A 21,932-nucleotide genomic window follows, 5' to 3' on the forward strand; every position below is an offset into this window, starting at 1 on the left:
AAAAGAGAAGACAATTCACTGGAGTTAAGCAAAAAAGAGAAGAATTCACATATAATATACTAAAGACTTACGCTAGGAGTAACTAGTAAGGTCTATGAAGAATGAAGATGAAGCAACTGAAGAGTGCGGTTGAGAAAGAATAGAAGAGAGTGAATTGAAGCCCTAGCATTTGTATATATTTAAGGGTAAAGTCGTAATTTTATTAATTCTTATTGGGTTATTGGTTAACCCATTAATAAAATTGGAAAATCGAGGCCTGAACCGATAACCCAATAGTGAAAAAATTCTAAACCATTATCGAACCGTTAACCCAATAACCCGATACCGATAACCCAATAAATAATTAACGGTTCGGGTTATCGGTTTTACCCGATATATGCCCAGTCCTATGTGCGACTGGTTGGTGCTTAAGTGATTTCCGCCGAAGCGGGCTCTTCTCCGCAGAAGCAGAGCCGCATGTGCGGCAGGTGAGTCCACAAGAGCGAAAAGGGCTGGGCAGCGATTTAAAAATCGAGGGTTTGAGTATTCTTCTCATTTTGAGAGTTTTAGGGTGCGAACTTAGGAGATTGTTTTGAGAGGTCTTCACCAAGATTGAAAGGTAAGTGAATATTTATCACTTTTATCCATGTATTTTGATTACCAATTGATTATTTCACCTATTTATCATGAATCTAAATTGGAATTTGGGGAATTTTTGACGGATGTATTGGAGAGTAAGATTTTGGGATTTGAGTGACGATTGGATATCGAAATTTGGTAAATTTTGTATGGTTAGAGTCGTGGTTTATTGAGTGTTCGAATTTTGTAACTTTTTTTAGATTATGAGAGGGCCCAGGGTTGGTTTTTTGAGTTGACTTTTTGACCTTAATTAAAGATCGTTGCTTTATTAATTGGAATCAATTCCTACAGCTTTTATTGATAGTATTACGTTATTTTTGGCTAGATTCGATCCTTCTGGAGGTCGATACACGTGGAAGGTCTTGCTAGCGGAGTGATTTGATTTGCTTGAGGTAAGTATCTTATTTAAACTCGGTTGAGGAACTAGTTGCATGAATTGTTGTGATAACTGCGTGTTATCGGGTGATCACATACGTGAGGATGAACCCATGTGCGGGCACCAAGATTATTTATTCATGTTCGGGTTGTGCTTGGGTTCTTATAAGCCTAGAATTGACTGTTAAACTTTAAACTATGATATTTTTCATATTTGTAACAGTTTATGTGATCTATTTGAGCCATGTTGAGGCTATATAGAGGTTTAATCCCTGAACGAACTTAATAAATGCTTTTCAATGATGAAATCCCCGATTTGAGCTATGATAACACACTTTGCACATGCCTACACATTAGCATATCATTTATACCAGTCCAGGAGCATACGAATTGTTATTCATTCATCACATATATGTATACTTATTTTATTGCTCCTGTATGATATGTTTGGATTGGAGGCTTGTGACCATACCGGGCAGATTGTGTTATTAGCACGTGAGGTGTTCGTTCAGCACGTGAGTTATTCGTGCGAATCCATATATTGATGTTATTGGTACGTGAGTTATCCATGCATTAGGTGAGTTGTCCGTGCGGGTTCTATTATTAGCACGTGAGTTGTCCGTGCAGTGTGTGGATAAGGATTCATCCCCTAGGGTCACCCTTTCATGTTTCTCTCTTGATGGTGTACACACGGTTATTAAGAATACTGATTAGTGATTTGGAACGGATATGGAAAGTTGAGAGAATTCGGCTAGTGATCTGTGGATTTTGCATTTCCTTGATCATTTATCTTATTTAACTGCTTATCACCTCTACATGCCATGATATTGTCTGAGCAGAGTATTTGAGAAACTATACACATGCACATACGAATGTTTTCTTACGAAACTTTATGAGTTAATTTTTAGTATTGTTCTGTACCGGTTTAAAAGACGGAACTACACAGGTGATAGCCAGTATCATTAATAATTTATGCTTCTTTTACCTTGCCATATTTATTTACGATACTTATTGAGTACATTGGGTCGGTTGTACTCATACCACACTTCGCATTTCGCGTGCAAATCTAGATACTTCCGGGCATGGAGGTAGTTAGCGTTGGAGCTTGTTCAGTTTGGAGACTATCGAGGTAGCTGCCTTGGCGCATGCAGACCTTGACTCTCCTCTTTTTCCTCTTTGTTTCATTTATATTGTTCTTCCTTCCTAGACAGTGTTTTCACCGTCAGACCATGTTATTGTATAGATGCTCATGTACTCAGTGACCGAATTTTGGGAAATTCTATATTGAGTTACGATGTATTCTTTCAGTTATTATGAGATTTCATTTACTTAAGCCTATTTCAGTATGCTTCAAATTAAAGATGCATGTTATTTGTGAGTTGTCGGCTTTCCTAATATCGTGATAGGCGCCATCACGATACATGTGATTTTGGATCGTGACATCGTAGCACAAATTTGTTGTGAATGTACCTTTATTGCTAATATCCCATATTAAAGTATCCTTATTACCTTCTAGAGAGAAGATAATGGATGTAATCCTTTCTTGTATTTCAGTTGGGATATTTAAGGAGATTTTTCCTGGGTTCCACATATTGTTTGCTCTAATATTTCTAATTGTGAGAGCTAGCTCATATTTGTTGAGAGGTCCCGTCACATAACTTCTAAAACTATTATCGTTAGGAATCCACTTTGTTTCCCAAATATTTAGGGGTGATTTTTGGTGGATAGACCATGCTACACCTTGTTGGTAGATTGACCCTCCTTTGAGAATACTCTTCCAAATAAAGGAAGTGTTATATTTGGAATGATTAATGTATTTTTTGATAAAAATGTTTTCCCATAGGTTCAACGGATTATTAGCTAATCGCTAGGCTAGGCGACCCAGTAGTCCTAAGTTTTTTGATCTAACTTTCTTTATGCCCAATCCACCATTCTTTTTTTAAATATTTTTGACAACATCCCAACTAATAAGATGTAATTTCTTTTTAGTCTCATTAGTACCCCCAAAGGAAACTTCTTTGTATTTTATCAATTATTTTTTGAGTTTTTGAAGGTAGGAGACTATATTGCATGTAGTAGGCCGGTTACTTGATAGGATCGATGATATAAGTGTGGCTCTCCTAGCTAAGTTCATGCAGTTTGTTTTCCAGTTTGAGAGTTTTGAAGGTATGTTATCAATAATGTGTTGGTAGTCCTTATAATAAGACTTTCCATTAATTATTGAAAAACCTAGGTATCTGCCAAAGGATTATTACTTTTGATGCCCAGGCAGGAGGAGATGTTAGTAACACATGTTTTGGTACAATTTTTGGAAAAAACAATTCTTAATTTATTATAGTTGATATTTTGTCCAGATATTTCACAAAAAAATCAAGACCATTACGAATTGTGGAGCAAGTTTTATGGTTTGCTTTCCCCATTAGAACTAAGAGTTTTAGTCGCCGCCAAAGCTAAAGTAAAATATGCTATTTGCTGCAACTATAGTCGCCGCCAAATGTTCATTTTGGTAGCGACTACCCCGAATCATCACAAATAATATCATTACAAAGTATTGACTAATTATTTTATTTAAAGATAGAAGAGAGCTTCATTTTTATTAATTCACTTTAAAACAACAAAATATTATATTATGTAATCGAACTAACAACTCATGTCAGTGTCATAACTTCACGGTGAGGATTAATTAACTTTTATTTAATCTCTTCGCCTAACAGGTAAAATATATAAGATAAAAAATTTTCCGCACCGAATATCTACACTCTTCTTAATTTTAAGATTTAATGATAGATGGTAAAATTATAGTTGCAGTTCAAATTAATGCATCATGTGTGAAAATTATAAATAAAAAAATATTATATTTTCTTAATTCTTTTCCTCCTTGAAATCAAGTTATCGAGTTAAGTTTTGCTCTCTTTTTTAGGATTTTAGAATCCTTTTATGGGGATTTTTGACAAGCAAGAGTTTAAAAATATTTTGACGATTCTTTTTTTTTTTTCCATGTGTAAATACCTTGAAAATTGAAATGTTCTTTTGAATTGCTTAATTTATATTACGGTGATAAAATTTTTTACTAATTTTATTAAGAAATGTATTTGGTACCCTCATTGTATTTTTAAATTGATTACCGTTATTTATTTGAGCAATTAGTAGTAAGATTTACTTAAAAATATGAGTTACCAGCGGTTTAGTCGCCACCAAAATTAAAGTTGTCGCTGCCATTGTACTACTAGATCCCCTAACATAGTAGCGACTAGGAGTGACAAACGGGCGGAGAGGGGCGCGTGGATATGGTTCAGATCGAAAACGGGTAATAAAAATGGATAAATTATTCGACCCGATCCATATTTAATACGGATAAAAAGTGGGTTAGCCGGTGAATAATATACAACAACAACAATCCAGTGTGGTCCCACAATGGGGTCTGAGAAGGGTAGGATGTACGCAGTCTTACCCCTACCCTGGAAGGGTAGAGAGACTGTTTCTGATAGACCCTCGGCTAAAGAAGGTGAGAGAAGCTCTGGTAGCAAGCAATAACAAAACAATAATTAGAAAACTAGATCGGAGATAGCAACAAATAGTATGGTAACCATATTATCCATGACTTTTTGAATATGGTCACTTTTGGGAGAACTCTTAGTCTCTCAAACTTGAGGAACTTCCAATTTTGAGGCTTCACAAATGTAAAAGATAAACTCATTGGTTATCCATTGGTTACCTATTGGTTAATTATTTTCTAAAATGGATAATATGGTTCTTATCTATATTTGACCCGTTTTTAAAAAGTTTATTATCCAACATGTGGATAATGTGGGTAGTTAACTGTTTGCTTTTAACCATTTTGCCTCCGGTATACCAAGTTAACATTTTTACTGGCGACTCAAGTCCCCACTAAAAGTTTAAAAGTCGCCACTAAAGGTAAAGTGCATTTTTTGAATTTCTTTTCTTTTCCTTGTTATTTGCGGCAACTATAGTCGCCGACAAATGTTATTTTGGTAGCGGCCCGAATCGTCACAAATAATATTCGGTTACGAAGGTATTGACTAATTATTTTATTTAATAATTAATTAAAACTTATATTAATTGATTATTAAATTAATAACTCAAGCATAGTGGTCTGAACCACTTTCCTTTCACCATGTTAAATATTTTGTGCCTCCTCATGACCACAAAAATTCGAACTCTAGAGGAGGAAGAGATCAAGAACCAAAACAAAACTAGTTGTACTATATGAAGTGGAATGTACTTTATTAGTATCAGAAATAGACCATCTAGCTATTAATTGTTCTTCTGTTAATTAAGTCTGCGTATAGTGTTGATTAATGGATTTGTACCAACTGTGTCTTTCTGGGTGACTGCTTCCTTTGTCTGGCAATTAATTAGCTCAAACAGACGAAAAAGTTACACTGTTTACCTTAAATTTTCTTTCGACAACATTCAGATATTCTGGTAAAATCATTTCTTTCTCAAATATGCTTAACAACCATCCACTTTCAAATTATACGCTACTCAGCTTCATTTTGTATAGCAGTATTTTAAATGAATATCGAGTTTAAAAATTGAATACTTCTGAGACATATTCTTAGAACTTGTGTTCTGGTCTAATATATGCCATGGCATTTCTATTACTATATATGAGGCATGAGCATGTCATTGAGGGAAGAATTAAAATCTTTTAAAGTTAAAACAGTCTCCAAATATAGAACGACATTAATATATACTGGCTAAAAAAGAAAGAGCATCATATATATATTTAATGTAACAGTATTTACTTTTAATCGTCTTCGTTATCATCTTCCGCAACTATCTGCCGGGTTACACTTACATGCATCATCAAAATCATAATTAAAACATAAACCACGATGTTACTCGATTATAATACCAATTAAGCTGGAATGCTAGCTGCTCATGTCATTAGCAAATCCTTACTATAAGTACGAAGAGTACAATGTTTGTGGAGCACCAATTACTACCAAGCTGAAGTGGTTGGCATCAAATTAAAGACTCTGCTTATATTATGTCGAAATCTTACTATAGGTATGAAATGTACAATGTTTATGCAGAACCACGTACATTTTACTACCAAGCAGAAATAGTACAGTGTTTACTACCAAGTTGAAATGGTCCATATGTTCTGGCATTAGAGGCTCTGCTTTATGCAATGTGGAAATCTTACTATATTCACGAATAGTCAGTGTTTATTTACATTTTATTTTGGTATAGATAGGTATGGAGTTAATGTGCCTGGTTAGAAAGGATAGGAATAACCAGGGTGAAGGATTTTGGAACTGACACTACAAAAAAATTGTTAAATTGTGGCGGTTAATTTATGGAGCTATAAGAAACTCCCACTATACCTTTGTTTTGTGGTGTTTGCGTCAACCCCTACAAAATAATTCTTTTTGGTTCTAAATTTCACAAAATTATTCATATTGTGACAGTTTTATTGTGGAAGTTTCTGATAACCTCCAGAAATACAAATTTAATTGTCTGCAAAATCTTTGCCATTCGATACAAATTGGAGGCCACTAACTCATGCAATATTTAGTCATTTTTTTACCATCTTTTGAAAATTTAATCAAATTGCACATTTTAGTTAAATTTCTACAAATTGATGCAATTTATGCCAATTTTAACCCTTGTTATTTTTTGTCTTTTCCCCAACATTCTACCCCTACAAAAAGTAGACACAAAAACTGAGATTTTCCATTATCTCCATATATTAGTTGTTAGTTTTTCTTTTATTGTCTTCAGATATTTTTTTTTGTATATTATCTTTAGCTAATGAAGGATTGAAATACCCCGATAAATAATTTAGCCACAAGTAAAAAATTCAATAAAGGCTATATAGAAAAAATTTAACAAACTAGATAGAGAACGGGAATTTTTTATTCACTTATAAATTCTTGAATATCTCTACATCGAAGTTACCTCTCCACCTTAGAAACCATATAGCTACACCCCTTTTTATACAAATAGCCATTCATATTCTCTGTTTACTTTTTTCCTAGCCATATACATAGATTATACATTTATTATACACATAATACATATATTATGCATATGTTATACCTTCACCAGCTATTTTTAGTTTAAATAATTGGTGAGCGACTATTTGGATTATTTCTTCATTTATAATACTACAAATCAAACTTGACTAGAATTTAGAAAATTTACTCCTACATGGATTCGAATGTGAATCCTAATTAGATAGAATTAAATAGAGTAACAAATACCAAATCTAGAGAGCTTAGGAATACTAATTAATCTTGGTTTAGTTTCCAACAGTCTTCCTTAAACCAAGATCTTCAAACTTGAGCATGCCACGAGTAACATCAAACCTTGTAGAAATCAAATACTTTAGGCTCTCATTAATTTTCTAAAATATATTGTATCAACAAAATTGATCATAATTGATTTGGCTTTCCCTATGATACATCTTTTCAAAATATCAATAACATATTTTTCTTTTACTATGAAATCATCTACTTCTCCATTTGCCTTGTGGTTGACCTTGTACACCCATTCAATTCCAATTAGTCGTCCTATAGGTTTTAGAGTAATGACATCAATAAATATTTCATCATACTCCTTGAAACATGCAATCTCGAATAATGGCACAAAATTTATTCCATTTTCGATATCTGTAATCATGAGTTATTGTGGTTCTGGATCCCAAGCTAGTTCCGCCTCAATCTTGAGTAGATGACCAGAAACTTTCTCTTGGTGTATCATTATACTTCTTTATTACTAGGCTCATCTTGACTATCCAGTAATTTTTCTTGTAAAACACCATCCTCTTTCAGTGGTGCACCACTTGCAATTAATTCATCTATTTTAACTTTTCCTCTGATTCTTTTTCATCTATTTTTGAATCCTGACCTTCTTGATTTATTTTCGCAAAATTTGTTGTCTTTTTTTTTGTAGGTTGATCATTGATCTCCTTCGATAGCAATACCTCCTCCCTATTTTATATCTCTGTTGATTAAGGGACATCTAATATGTCGTGAAATCACATTCTAAATCATCAAGTCTTATGGTGCTAAGTGTAACGACCCGACCGGTTGTTTTGAGATCTAGCGTATCGTTTGGTAGTTTGAGGTTATGAGCAGCTTCACTTCAGGTATTATGACTCATACGCGTGGTCGGAATTGAATTTCGGGAAGTTCAGAGTGGATTTGGAAAGAAAATTCCCATTTTGGAAGCTTAAAGTTGAAAGAATTAAGTAAGGGTTGATTATAAGTAAACGACCTCGGAATCGGGATTTAAAGATTCTAACAGGTTCGTATGATGATTTTAGACTTGGGCATATTTTCGGATCGGGTTTTGGATGACCCGGGGGCGTTTCGGCGCCTATTGTGGAAGTTGGCATTTTGGAAGAATTCCATAAATTTGGGTTGAAGTGCGTTTCAATGCTATCGATGTCCGATTGGGATTCCGATTCTAGGAATAGCTCCGTATGGTAATTCTGGTATTAGGAGCGTGATCGGAAGTGGATTTGGAGGCCCGTAGGTCATTTTGGGGTCATTTGGCTTAAGTTAGAAATTTGAAGGTTTTTGGAGAAGTTTGACCGGAAGTGGACTTTTTGATATTGGGGTCGGATTCTGATTCCGAAAGTTAGAGTAGGTCCGTAATGTCAAATATGACTTGTGTGCAAAATTTAAGGTCAATCAGACGTGATTTGATAGGTTTCGACATCGAGTGAAAAAATTCGAAGTTCTAAAGTTTATCAAGTTCGAAATGAAGTGTGATTCGTGATTTTAGCGTTGTTTAATGTGATTTGAGGCCTCAAGCAGGTCCGTATTATGGTGGATTCTAGGTGGTAACATATGACATTGTCCAGGCCTCATTTAATTACTTTGCATGCAAGATTTGTTAGATACATGCAGTTTGACCTTGATGGCAAGATAATATCGCACTCACAATCCAATTGTCTTTTTTTTTTCCAATTACGTTGTTGTGTTACTAATCAATGTTGTGCCTTCTAGAGTTTTCAAATCCTTCGTTAATAATGGACCATAATCCAACAATATTTAAAAAATTCTTTATCTGTTGATACCAAGTTTCAAAATTATTTTTACCATCAAACACAATAAAATGAGACAACTAAGTGATAGAATATCCATATATTTTTAGGATCTCATACCTGTTTTGACAGATCTCACATAGGCTTCGATACCAATTTAAAGGATTGAAATACCCCAAAAAATAATTTAAGCACAAGCAAAAAATTCAACAAAGGCTATACGGAAGAAATTTATCATACTAGAGACCAAGCATGGTAGGAGGCTTTTTTATTTATTTATAAACTCTTGAATCTCTCTACATCGATGCTATCTCTCCACCTAGAAAATTATGTAGCTACACCACTATTTATAATACTAAAAACCAAATTTGACTGGAATTTTGAAAACCTATTCCTACATGATTCCGACTGTGAATCCTAATTAGACAGAATTAAATGAACTACTCCATCCGTTTCAATTTATGTGAACTTATTTGACTGGGCACAAAATTTAAGAAAAAATGAAGACTTTTGAAATTTGTGGTCCTAAACAAGTCAGAAAGAGGCCTAGGATACTTGTGTAGTTATAAAAGCTTCACATTAAGGGTAGAATTGTAAGTTTAAGCTAAATTGTTACCAAATTTAGAAAGTGGTCATTCTTTTTTGACAGACCAAAAAGGAAACGAGTTCACATAAATTGGAACATAGGGAGTAACAAATAGCATAGACAATTTAGGAATACTAATTAATCTTAGTTTAATTTTCAACTTCTAAAAACTCGAAGGCTTTTTTTCCTCTCTTTATTTGTCACTTATCAATATTAAGATATTGATTTTATTGTGGATGAACTTTTTTCACAATTTTTAAGAATATGACACCAGTAGCTAAATAGTAGAATGAAAAAAAAATTGTTAAACCTCTTTATAACAACCTCATATGTCCGTATTTTTTGGCCTATATTAACGACTAGTTGTTATACACCTATATTAACATTTAAAATTTAGATCTTATTTGGTTGTTATAAACAAAATTACCCAAAAATAGTTTTTTCAATTTTTTTATATTTAAAAGATAAAAATATATTTAGATTTAACATCTCAAAAGATATTCATATTTCATTAATTAAAATTTTAAATAATTAGTACGATATCAATACATCTGTAACTAGTTGTTACTTTTATTTTATCTTGGGATTTTAGCAATTTTATTATGTTCAAAAATATTATTTTTATTGTTGGAAAAATAATTAATTTTTTCAAAAACTTATTTGTTACCTTAAATTTCCCTTGTTTTTGCTCGAAAAGTAAACGCGGTAAGTTCTTCCTCCTCTTCCAAAAATATTTCCCGAATCTTTCCCTCTTTTAATTCCATTATGCCTCTAGCCCTAGGTTTTTCCTTTTCAACACTTCGGCTGAACTACTTCTTCTCTAGTGCATTGCTTCCCTTCAGATGCACTCTCTCGCAATTTTCTGTCCATATTAGTTACATTTTGTAAGTATTATTCTTCTTCTCAATTTATGGCCCCTGCTCTGATTTTTGAATCACGGATTATGTCTTTTGTGTTGTTCCATTGTTTCAATTTAAGTAGTTTTTTTATTAAGGTGTTTTCAGGCTAGGAATACGATTTATTGGTATTGCATTGTGTCTTGGGAATTTCTGAAGTGAAGTATCCATTTGGGCGAATCAACTTCAGAATGTCACTGCTCGTCTAAAGGTGATGTTTTTTCTTTTTTACTTTTCCTCTTAATTTCATTTATTTTCTTTATCTCAGTAGCACTAGAATTTGGGTTTTCCAGTTGTAGTTATTGCTTGAGCCAGTAATGAAACCCTTATGGACAATCTAGCTTAAAATTTATTCTCCTTTTTAAAGAGTATTGACATTCGAGGGAAGACCATTAGATGTTTTGCTTCAGGCTACAGACTACTCAGTGTTGTAGTAAGAAGCTCCTTTATTTAAGGCAAAGCTTTTCTAGATTCCAATTAGAATTTAGTTATGTTGTGTGATGTTGAAATTGATTGACCCACAAATTAATATAATATGGGAGACATGGGCGGCTCAAGTATATGCAGAGCCTAAGGCCAAAGTTTAATATGAGGCCTAATTTTTTAAAAGAAAGTTATAGCATACGTTTTTATTTGAAGTATATTCTTCTAACTTTTTGAGATACAAAGTTGTTAATAATCTTTTTTATAATCGATTTTCTCTAATTATCTTTATTCAATTGATAATATAGCCAGCTCATTTAATTTTTCTTGAGATATTGTTGATATTAGATAATATTTTATAGAGCAATAGAAGTATAGAATTATTGGAAGCTTAAAAGTATTGTTGAACAGTGGAGCTAATGAAATCTTGTAGAAAGAAAGTGAGTAATAAAATATTGGAGAAAGCAAGTGAGTAAGAATATTAAAAAGAAAGAAAGAAAATATATAGGGGTTTCTGAAATATAAAGATATTGGAGAAAGGAAAGATTGACTTGGACATAATAAGAAAGGGAGCGTGAATTTTTTTATACATTATCTAATGAAGGAGTAAAACTGAAACATTGAGAAAACTATTCATCTATCCATTTTGAATATGTCAAATTATTACTTTATTTACATATCTAAAGAGCTCTATTTCCTCTTATATTAAAAACTCTAATTTTGTATTAAAAATACTAAATATCATTTTTAAAATACCTATAAGCCTATTCGTTTTAAAAAATGGGGGCCCCCAAATTTGCGGGCCTAAGGCCCATGCCTTACCCCTAATCACATTAGAGCTGGTGTTGATGGGAGAGCATAAATGCATTTTATTCTGTCGATTATTCAATCAGGGAACTTCCTAATATTTTTCTCACTTCTATATTGAGGAATATCAAGACAGTACAAGGTCTTTAATGAATGCATATATTTTACTTGCTATGGTGACAAATTTTTCCTTCTCTAGCTCATACTTTAATAGTTTAGTTTTTCACTTTCCTTAGAAAATGAATTACTGCAAATAAAAACTTCCTCTAGTAATATGTCTTGCATCATATCATTATTGCAGATGTGCGCGTTTCTAAGAGTACTGGACATGGTGTAACTTCAAACCCGCTATCAGGTAAGTTGACTCATTTTGTTGTAAAAACTAGTTTATGTACGGCTCGCATAAGTGTTTGAGCATATTTTATATATGCCTTCAAATTTGAATAATTCTAGCATACAAAGATCATTAGGCAGGTAAATTATTTGTATGCTACTAATGTTTTATTTATTTGGAAAAAAGAAAATGAACTCCAACTTTCTATATAATTATTCGAGATTGAGGGTGAAGAATATGAGCCTTACATCGAAGTATTTCAAGCATAAATATGGTGTACTGTGTAGATGATGTTTTCAATTAAAGATGAAGTATTTTTAGTAAACCTAAAGCTAAGAGATTTATATGATACAGAAGAAGTTGTGAAAGATGAAGGTCATGAGAATGAGCCATACTAAGAGTTGGGATATAGCTAGCTACAGACCATCTAATTGATGATGTAGTCGAGGCAAATACTGCTACTTATTTAGCAACAAATGCATATAAATTCGAATAAATTTTTTATTCAATATGGTGTTTTATCTAAAGGTAACAATATTGCATCTTTAAGTAGTGCTTATTTATTTCATTTATAGGTATGTTTAGAGATGGTATTCATATTTGGTTTAAAGCTATGTTCAGAAATGGTATTCACATTTGATTCACCTTATTTTTTATATCTTGCATTGGTATGTGTTCCCATAAGAGGATCTCTTACTGTGGAGTAATTCTAGGGACAAAAACTTTGATGAAGCCAAATTGATTGAATGCTAATTTATGCATATTTTGGTTTAACAGATTGATATGTTGTTATGATGGCATTGAGTGGTAAGTGATGCTTGTTAACTCATCTCCTAAATCTTTTCACATCTTTTCTCCAGGTTACATTAAGTAACTAAGAGTAATTTGTGATATATTCTCTTGTAGTTTTTACTGATAATATAGATACTAGTGGAATTCATGCCTTAGAAAAAGTTTTGCGCGTTTTAATTTGTTGCTTCTTTTGTTTGAAGTTGGATCCAACAGATTTTAACATGCTTGGTTTGTTTAACTAACTACTCCTATCAGACCATTCCTATTTTATTCAGTTCATTTCTTCTGCTTCAATTTCCTAGTGTTATTAGCCTTCAGTTTTGATGCAAGTTTGTTAATCATTAGGATAAATTACAACTTATAATTTATTTGTTTTATTCTAAATATTAGAAAGCTTATAGTGTTTAACTTATGATTTATTAGTTACATTATGATTTTCATGAATATATGGCAAGAATTTATGCTATCAAGTAAATAGTTTGTGGATGTAAGTGTTGTGATGATATCCAAGGAAATAGCTTTGTACTTTAGCTTTTATTCATACGAGTATCTAACAACTTCAGTTCAATGCTATTGTTGGATCAAGTAACAGATTTATTTGTAAGAAGAATCAGACCTTTCGTTTATTTATATACCAAGATCTTCCTTTTAACTTGTTGGCAAAATTTTATTCCTTTATAAGTTTTTGATCAAAATTTTTTGTTTCAGCATGTGATGTGTAAAGTGAGCCTGCTTTATTCGGTGGATGTGAGAATATGATCAGGTGGCAGCAATACAAATCGCCAAGCAAATACTTAGCACATCTGCATATTTACTTATTATGGGCAACTGTAGAATGTATAATGTTTAAATTATCAAATATGTGTTTTTATAACTTTAGTGTGATATGAATTTGAATGTGTTGATGTTTGTTACTATAGATATTCTTAATGGAATTGGATTTATGTTGTATGAGTTGTTGAGTTTATTTTTTGAATCCTTGAATTAAAATTTTCCACTATTGTGGCAGTTATAAGCTGCCAATGATTATTTTTTTTTTAAAGATTGAGATCAAATTGTGGGGGTTTATAACCCTCTTACACTATTTTTTTAAAAAACACTGAGATCATATTTTGGGTGTTACAAACCGTCGCCAATTGCCTTTAGAAACCGCCACAAATTAAAAATTTATATTGTGGCGGTCGTCGTGGAGGTTTTACAAAATTGCCACAGAAATGCTAGTGGCGAAGGTAACTGTGGCGTTTTTTGAAACCGCCACAAAACTTAAAAATACCCCACAAAATGAGCCTTTTCTTGTAGTGATGATCCACGCGTACAGGTACGCTAGAGTAGTAAAATGTGAAAATTTGTGTTATCTATATGGTAGAATGAATATTCTCCTTCGGTTTTAATTAGAAGTTTCAAACTTGAGTCAAGAAATGAAAGAACCTTTCAAATATGCACTGCTTTAATTTTCCTTTTAAGGTATATTAAGTACTAAGTATTATAAGGACTAATTAAGGTGTTCAATATTTTTAGCAATGATATTGCTCTATTGTACAGCAATCGGATTTGCATTTAGTGCCAGAAATGGGAACCACCAGGAGAAGTGGCATTATTGAACTTTTACCAAAGTCTCGCACGGCTCATTTATGTGATATGCAACAACTCCAAAAGTTGATGCCATTAAATTTAGTGTGGTTCTTTTATCCTACACACTATAGAAATATTTTTCTATTTCCTTTCTCAATATAGGTCTATTTCAGATGGAAATGCTTGCAACAAATGTAAAATACGTACTTGAGTAGATATATGATGTTCATTTTGAACAATTGGTTGATTTTCTGGGATATATTAGGTAGTAAAATTGCCAGAAATATGCAGTGGCGTATTCATGTACAATTATGTTATGATTTGAAAACAGATAACATATACTATACTCTATTAAACAAAAAGTATGACCTCATTTTCTTTCTTTATCAAACCTAGTATGAAAAACAGTTTGTTTTTACTCCTGTTCTCTTCTAGTTGCTTCCTCATGTTCCCATTTATCCATTTCTTATCATCATTAAACTTAATTAACTCGTATAGTTAAAGAAAAAAAGTTTCCAAATTAAACTGATTTTGGTTTTTCGCCAAGAATATGATAAGTTGGAAGCCATGCATGACATACGGCTTTAAGAAGAATCATTTTACAATTTTCATTCAACAGATGGTCTAGACTTTAGTTAGTTTATACCTCTCAGCAGGAAAGTGATGCCATATATTTCAAAATCAAAATATTTCAAATGCAACAACTTGTGAAAAACGAATACACGAATTTGTTAGCAAACATAAAGTCTCAGAAGTAAAACTAAACTTCTTTCAAAAACACAAATAAATATACCAACTGTTAAAGCAAATTAAAAAGTCCATACAAAAGCTTTGTTTCTAGTTTATACTATATGCTGATAAGTAATAAGTTCCTGGTTTACATATCAAAAGTTCATTACTGGTGAAGTCAATACCCGAACCTACAAACCCTTGCAGGGTGGTGAAATGCCTACTGCTTATCTAATTTTTAACCAAAACAACAATCTCACCACATTGCAAGGATTTCCTTGAGGTGCGCTCTCGACTCCTTCCCTTTGTCTCGCAAATGCATGTGTATAATGCAACTTTCTTTTAACTCCTTTCTCTTCAAGGTCTGCCACTGATCACAAAAACACTACGATAAGTTCAAAATTTTAGACTGTAAATTCATAATAAGCGTTTAACTTGTATGCACTGACAGTGTACAATTTCACTAATTTGGTAATTGCAATAAATAATTGGTGTAGTAAGTTAAAAGAAGTGTTACCTTAAATTTGGATCAAGCATTTTCGCATGTTACAGCTGTTTTAATCCTTTCAACGGTGCACTTGATGAGACTATTGACAGTCGCCACAGATCCAAGAGAAAGTTTTGCAGTAGGGACTGAATCAACCAATATCTGAAATGCAACAGTTAATAAAGATCCACCAACATTACCAATAACCTCTGGATTATCTCCACTATGATTTGTCGATCCGTCTGGAAGGATAGCAAAACCAGATGGTAGGAGAGCAACATAGTCAGGGTCACCACCACTTAGCACCACATTCATGGCAACGATATCGACTGGTGCATAAATAACATAAGAGCCTGTTGAATCAGTGGAGCTCTCTTGGAGTATCAACATATTACTCTGGTTTGAGTTTCCACTCTACAGAAACAGAGAAGCTTGCTTTAATTTTCTACGTACTAGCAAGAGTAAACACAAACGAATATAATGAGGTAGATAAATAAGAAGACCATACATTAACACGGAGTAGAGATACGCAGTTTCCAGGATCACGACCATTTGCAATATGTGCCATTTCCTGAACAAGCCCTCCATTTGAAAGAATATCCCACTGTACATAGTTAGCAGATGGTCAGATGACATAAAATTGATCTAAATTACATGGACATTAATAACTTTTGATGCATTCGGCCAAATCAACCAAAAAAGGAAAATCCATATGCAATGATGTGATGGAGTATCATTTATCATCAATGTGATAGTGGTGTAATATATCACATGACGTCGGTACAAGTTCAATAAAAGTTAAGTAGACCTATTACCATTTAAATTTGGTGACACAATATGTAAAATTTGACTTATATCAGATGATCAGTTTAACTTTTTTGGTTGAAAAGATAGTATAATATCACTATTAATAATATGCATCACAACATAGATAATTTGACTTAATGATTTACCTCACTTCTAGAGTTTTCATCCCGGAGAAAGTCAAAAACTCTCTTAGGAGAAACCGGAAGCCAAAAAGATGTTGCAGCACTCAAGACTATACCAGGAGGTCTCCCTGGATCATCTATACTCTTCCTAGTCATGACTCTAACATCATCGGCACCACTTCCAGACAACGTTGTCCACGTGTGAGTTGTCGAGGCACCAACACCAGCACAAAAACTCATCACCATTCTCTCAGCCAGTTTCAACATACTCTTTCGTCCGGCTGGACTTGTGATGACTGCAAATTATTGTTAACATTAATAGAGATTCACAATGAATTTACCATTATAACAAGGTTGAAAACTAAATCAAGAGATTTATTTGTATTACTTCCAACATCTCCTGTTGGGATGTTATTAGCCATTGCACTTGCAAGCCGTTCACATTGTCTATCTAATATTGCTACCCAGCGTTTTGCTCCAAATGCAAGACCTGAATTGACAAGAGGTTTGTAGATGCTGTGGACAGCTTTTTCATCCACTTCAACGTGTTCAACCCACGTAACCTAGAGAATAACAAAGTGTTAAAGTACATAATAGAGAGTTTAACTTTTATGCAGTGACAATAATTATAGGTTTTCTTACATTATCAGGTAATAGTTTATACTTTCAAAAATGGCATTACCTTGGAATAACCATTTGGCAATTCTTGAATTAAACAACCGGATGGCCTTCTTCTGCAGCGCGACACAGAAGTAGGGCGTAAATTGTCAAGGGAAACATCAACCACTGCCCAAGTTCCATCAGCATGTTGCTTACAATATCTCACAAAATAGTTCTCTCGAGTTGGAACAAGTGGAGAAGGAACCTGAAACTCAGCTGTCATCTGAAAAGTTAAAACATAACAACAGAAATATCCATTAGAATATATTCCATCCGTTTAAAAAAGAATGAAAGAGTTTGCAGTACTAGCTTCACATTTTCAAATAATGATAATAATATCATTATAGATATATACATACAAACATATATGTATATAATGTATAAAACAAAGAGTAGTACAAGAAGCATATCTATAGTAGTATAACAATACCACTTGCAATGCTCCATTATAATTTCCTGCTACGCCAGTTGACAAAACTTCAAGGGTCATTGCTTTTGATACTAGGCCAGCAAAAACATTTGTCCATTGGTTCTGAAATCAATACAATAATAATTAACAAAACAGAAAAATTCAGCAATGAAAAAACAAGAATGAAGAATAAGCAAAACCACAATAAAAAATATAATTCCTACCACATCCATCAAAATTTCAACTAAATTAATATGGTTCATGATAACAACTGCTGATTCTCGTGAGGCTTCAGATTTTAGTGCCAATGGTTTTGGGCCAATCCCTCGAGGGAAATTTCTAACATATTCCTCCTCACTTAAAATCTCAGTAGAATTGATGTTTGAGGTTGGCATCCATAAGGGTTCTCCAGATTGAGCCATTCTAATAAGTTCCTCCATTGCAGCAACAGCAAGTTCAATAACAATGGGCTTCTCAGAATCTGTAAGGCCTGATATTGCAGTTCTAAGAAGGTCACCAGCACTGTACATTTCTCCAAGAAGGCTTGATTGAGGCCTAAAACCAAGATCCAGTGAGCAAGATGCTTCCGGAGGAGGAATTTGAGGAAAATTAAGCAGTGGTTTCCCTCCAACATATTTCGCAGCAATTCCAGATATCCTGTCAATCTGTAGGATAAATACAAATTTAACTTTTATACTTCCGCCAAAGCATATTTTTATATAGTTGCAGTAAGCAAATTTATTTATATGTTAGGTGAAACAATCACACAATTTAATATGATACCAAAGCAAGGTCATGTGGGTTCAACTATCAATATCATATCATTATAAAAAGAATTTCTTACGTGCTTGGTCTATTGAAAAAAGATGAGAAAGCAGGTTAAACAGCATGTTAAGCTTTTATTTAAAACAAATGATCACGCAATTCAATACAGATATAGTAGTCTATAATAAGTTGCATTGGTTTTAAAATGAAAATAATAATAATAATAATAAGTTGCATTAGAAAACTGAAATATGAGGCAAATAACATTCTACAACATAGCTTTTAAAAAATGGTCATGAAACTCAATACCTATAGTGTAATAATCCATAATAAGTAAAAATAGTAACCTGAAAAATGCGACAAACAACATTTATAAAATATCAAGATACACTTTTTTTTTAACATTGTGAGTATTCGCTAGGAGCCGAGGGTCTTTTAGAAAATAACCTCTCTACCGTCATTAGATAAGGGTAAAGTATGCGTATATTTTACCTTCCTCAGACTCACTTGTGGGATTTCAACGGGGTTTTTGTTGTTATTGTACTGTGAGTATTCGCTTCAAGCAAATATAGGACAAAATGGACATATGATTACCTCTTCTCTAAGACGAGCATTTTCAATCCTCAAGTGCTGCTCATCAAAGGACATCTCGCCTATGGCTGCAGGCCCTCCACAATTTGGGCATGCTGCATTGCTGAGTGCTTCTTTATATCTTACGTTCTCAGCTCGTAGCTTCTCATTTTCATTCCTCAACTGTGTGTTCTCAGATCGTTCATGTTGAGCCTGCAATAATTAACACCAAACTACCTTAATTTGCAGCAAGAATTAATGGATTCCCAAAATGTTTGAATTTTTCTCAAGCATTTACATAGCTTGATATTACTCCTAGATATTAAGAAAAGTGACTATTAAACCCTCCTCCCAAAAAAAGAAAAGAGAGGCTCACCTTCATTTGGGTGCGCTTGTTTTGGAACCAAAACTTCACTTGCAAAGGCTCCAACGCTAGTCGTTTTCCCAATTCTTTTCTTTGTTTATCGTCAGGGTGAGGGCATTCTTTGAAAAACCTGATTAAACACTGACGAAAGTTAGTTCAAATAACCAATGTAATGGTCTATTGATCATTTGCTTTACATTTAGTACTTGCGACGATTTCCATATGAATTTAAGTTATATACACTAAAAGTGTACTACGATAAGTATAGACTTACGATTCCATTTCTTGGATTTGATGCTGAGTATGGCGGTGGTAACGCTTCTTCTTATTTGGACGTTGATTTGGATCTTGATCATCACCTGAATTAGGAGCTTCCATGATATCAGTACCTGAATTGCTCTCGAATTCTTCATCTCGAATAAAGTCCATCTCATTTTCTGGTGTTTTATTATGGGCAGACATATCTAGCAAATGATGGTGGCTATCAAACATGTTTCCCTTAAACATCTTGACTTTATCCTTTCTCTTAAAGCTAAATATTTTTCATCTGCAAAAGAAGAAGCAAAAGCCCATCTCTGTGAACAAACCATACACATGCTAGATTATACGGAAGTGTGGACAAAAGGCAAAAGTTCAAGATTCAAAAGGAAGAAATAATTTAATTTTTTCACAAAACCATGTACGTATAATCACAAGCTGAAAAACTTGCCATTTTTTAATAGATAAAGGAAGAAAAAGCTAAGACTAATACTTTAATTGGTTTTTATTTTTGTTTCGCCTTCATAATGCTCATTCTGTAAAAAAACAATACTCCAACTGATGATTTTACAGTTTGGGATGTGAAGACTTAAAACTTCTATTTTTGTTCTAGGTTTTCTTTATTTGCTGCTTCACGGCGTTTAAGAACAGAAAATTATGGATTTTTGTTATTAAGAAATTATACTTTTCCTAGCTCAAGATCCAAAACAGATCTCAAGAGTGGAAAAAGAAGTATCAAAGGAAAGTGAAGAGAAAGGCATACACGTAAAAGCAACAAATAAAGAGGTGGATAGTCAAAAGAGGTAGTTCAAACGACTTACTTTTCTAGAATTGAGCTTCTCAAAATAATTCAAAAGACATCTTGCGGCAGAATTATTACACTCACCATATGATATAGCCCTTCAAACCCTAGAATGACGTCTTTCTCTTTCTTTCTCTCTCTCTCTACTGACTCTCTTGTCTCTATGCGTAGATAGCTTAGGTTTTTTTTTTGTTTTGACTGGCTACAAATATTTGAGGGGAAGAAATGACCTCGGTTTTGGGATGTCAAACAAAGACTTCATTTTTATTCTATATTATTTTCTCTGTCTTGACGTGACAAAGAAAAGAAGTTCTTTTCGACAGTGCCAAAAGAATAAAATGGGAAAATTATAGTAGTATAAGAACAAAAGACAGAGTTGACAAGGTGTGAACACGGACAATGCCTATATTTCTTCCTTTTTCTATAACTTAGGCAAAACTTATGTTATAACGTCAACGAATACCTTGGTAGAGTACTCCAACAACCTCTTTCTGTAATGGTATAACGGAGAAGGAATAGAAGTCAAAGCAAGAACAACAAGTAAAACTAAAACCTACCGCTTATACTAAACCTATAGTAGTTTTCTGAAACAAGCTAGTAAGCCTTTGAAAAATGCAAGAGAAGAAAAAAAGAAGAGAATGATGGAACTTTAACTTACTGTCTGTATGATGAGCCTTGGACAAAAGCAAGAAGAGAAGCAAATAAACCCCAAGGGTTTAGATCTGGTTTTCAGGACAAAGTATTAAACCACTTTTTGGAGGATGAAAACTTGTGTTTTTTTTTTCATGGACGGACAAGAAAGAACAACTTTTCTTGTGAAGGGAATTTAAGGAATGAAAGAGGATTTGGAGAAGGAAAAATGGGGGAAGGGAACAGGTGAAGAAGATGATGCAGTAGAAGGAGTTAATGCAGAGCGTATAGAGAGGATGAAATAGCATTAATGGCTGGTGGAGGTGTTAATGTTATTGTTGAGAGAGAGAGAGAGAGAGAATTGGCAGCTCATGTTGATGTTTAAATTTCCACTATAGGGGTATGGTGAAACAGACTTATTATGGTTTCTTATTAACAACAGCAGACACCTCATGCACACAGCTCAATTCTTACTGGATTCAAGAGTCTCAACTCTCAACACTATCTCTTCCCATTCCTTCATTTCCTCTAAGCTTATTATTATAGAGTACAGTAAAAAAAAATTCTTTGTAAATTAAACAAGGGATAAAAAAGAAAAGAGAATTAACAACCTATTATTCACAGGGGTTGGATCCAGCCTAGCAGTGCTAGGTTCAATTAAACTCAATAATTTCGGCATGAAATATAAATTTATATGTAAAAGTTATCTAAAATAAAAATAAATAGTAGATATGAATCTATAACTTTAACAATATAATGAGTTCAATACTAAAACTTTTAGAGGTTGAACCCATAAAATTCAAACCATGAATCCGCCTCTGATTATTCACTTATTTTTCTCTGCATACTTTATTCTGTTTTAATTTAATTAATTGCCTCCCTACTAATCTTTTATTACCTATG

At 33.3% G+C, this 21,932-nt stretch overlaps 1 protein-coding gene across 3 annotated transcripts; it reads right to left on the reverse strand.

The window, feature by feature from the left end:
- Positions 1-15,195: 15,195 nt before the first annotated feature.
- LOC107785796 (homeobox-leucine zipper protein MERISTEM L1) lies at positions 15,196-21,433 on the reverse strand. 3 transcript variants are annotated; one of them, XM_016607168.2, is made up of 12 exons: positions 21,058-21,433; positions 19,614-19,886; positions 19,352-19,469; positions 19,000-19,188; positions 17,865-18,305; positions 17,662-17,763; positions 17,254-17,454; positions 16,960-17,134; positions 16,596-16,867; positions 16,151-16,246; positions 15,673-16,056; positions 15,196-15,525 (listed from the first exon to the last, which is right to left on the reverse strand). In XM_016607168.2, the coding sequence occupies exons 2-11, from the start codon at positions 19,844-19,846 to the stop codon at positions 15,685-15,687; spliced, it is 2,199 nt and encodes a 732-aa protein (XP_016462654.1). In that variant the 5' UTR covers positions 19,847-19,886; positions 21,058-21,433; the 3' UTR covers positions 15,196-15,525; positions 15,673-15,684. The 3 variants fall into 3 exon arrangements, with proteins under 3 accessions (XP_016462654.1, XP_016462656.1, XP_016462655.1); XM_016607170.2 differs by lacking the exon at positions 21,058-21,433 and adding an exon at positions 20,484-20,717; XM_016607169.2 differs by lacking the exon at positions 21,058-21,433 and adding an exon at positions 20,419-20,641.
- Positions 21,434-21,932: the final 499 nt, after the last annotated feature.

This window comes from Nicotiana tabacum, chromosome 3 (genome assembly GCF_000715075.1).
Source record: "Nicotiana tabacum cultivar K326 chromosome 3, ASM71507v2, whole genome shotgun sequence".
Classification (NCBI taxonomy): domain Eukaryota; kingdom Viridiplantae; phylum Streptophyta; class Magnoliopsida; order Solanales; family Solanaceae; genus Nicotiana; species Nicotiana tabacum.

Excerpts from the sequence above, each read along its gene's own strand:
- LOC107785796 (XM_016607168.2), bottom strand. The coding sequence starts at position 19,846 with ATGTTTAAGGGAAACATGTTTGATAGCCACCATCATTTGCTAGATATG. Across the intron at positions 17,764-17,864 it reads TTGAAATTTTGATGGATGTG|AACCAATGGACAAATGTTTT; the intron begins GTAGGAATTATA and ends TATTGATTTCAG. Across the intron at positions 17,455-17,661 it reads ATAATGGAGCATTGCAAGTG|ATGACAGCTGAGTTTCAGGT; the intron begins GTATTGTTATAC and ends TTAACTTTTCAG.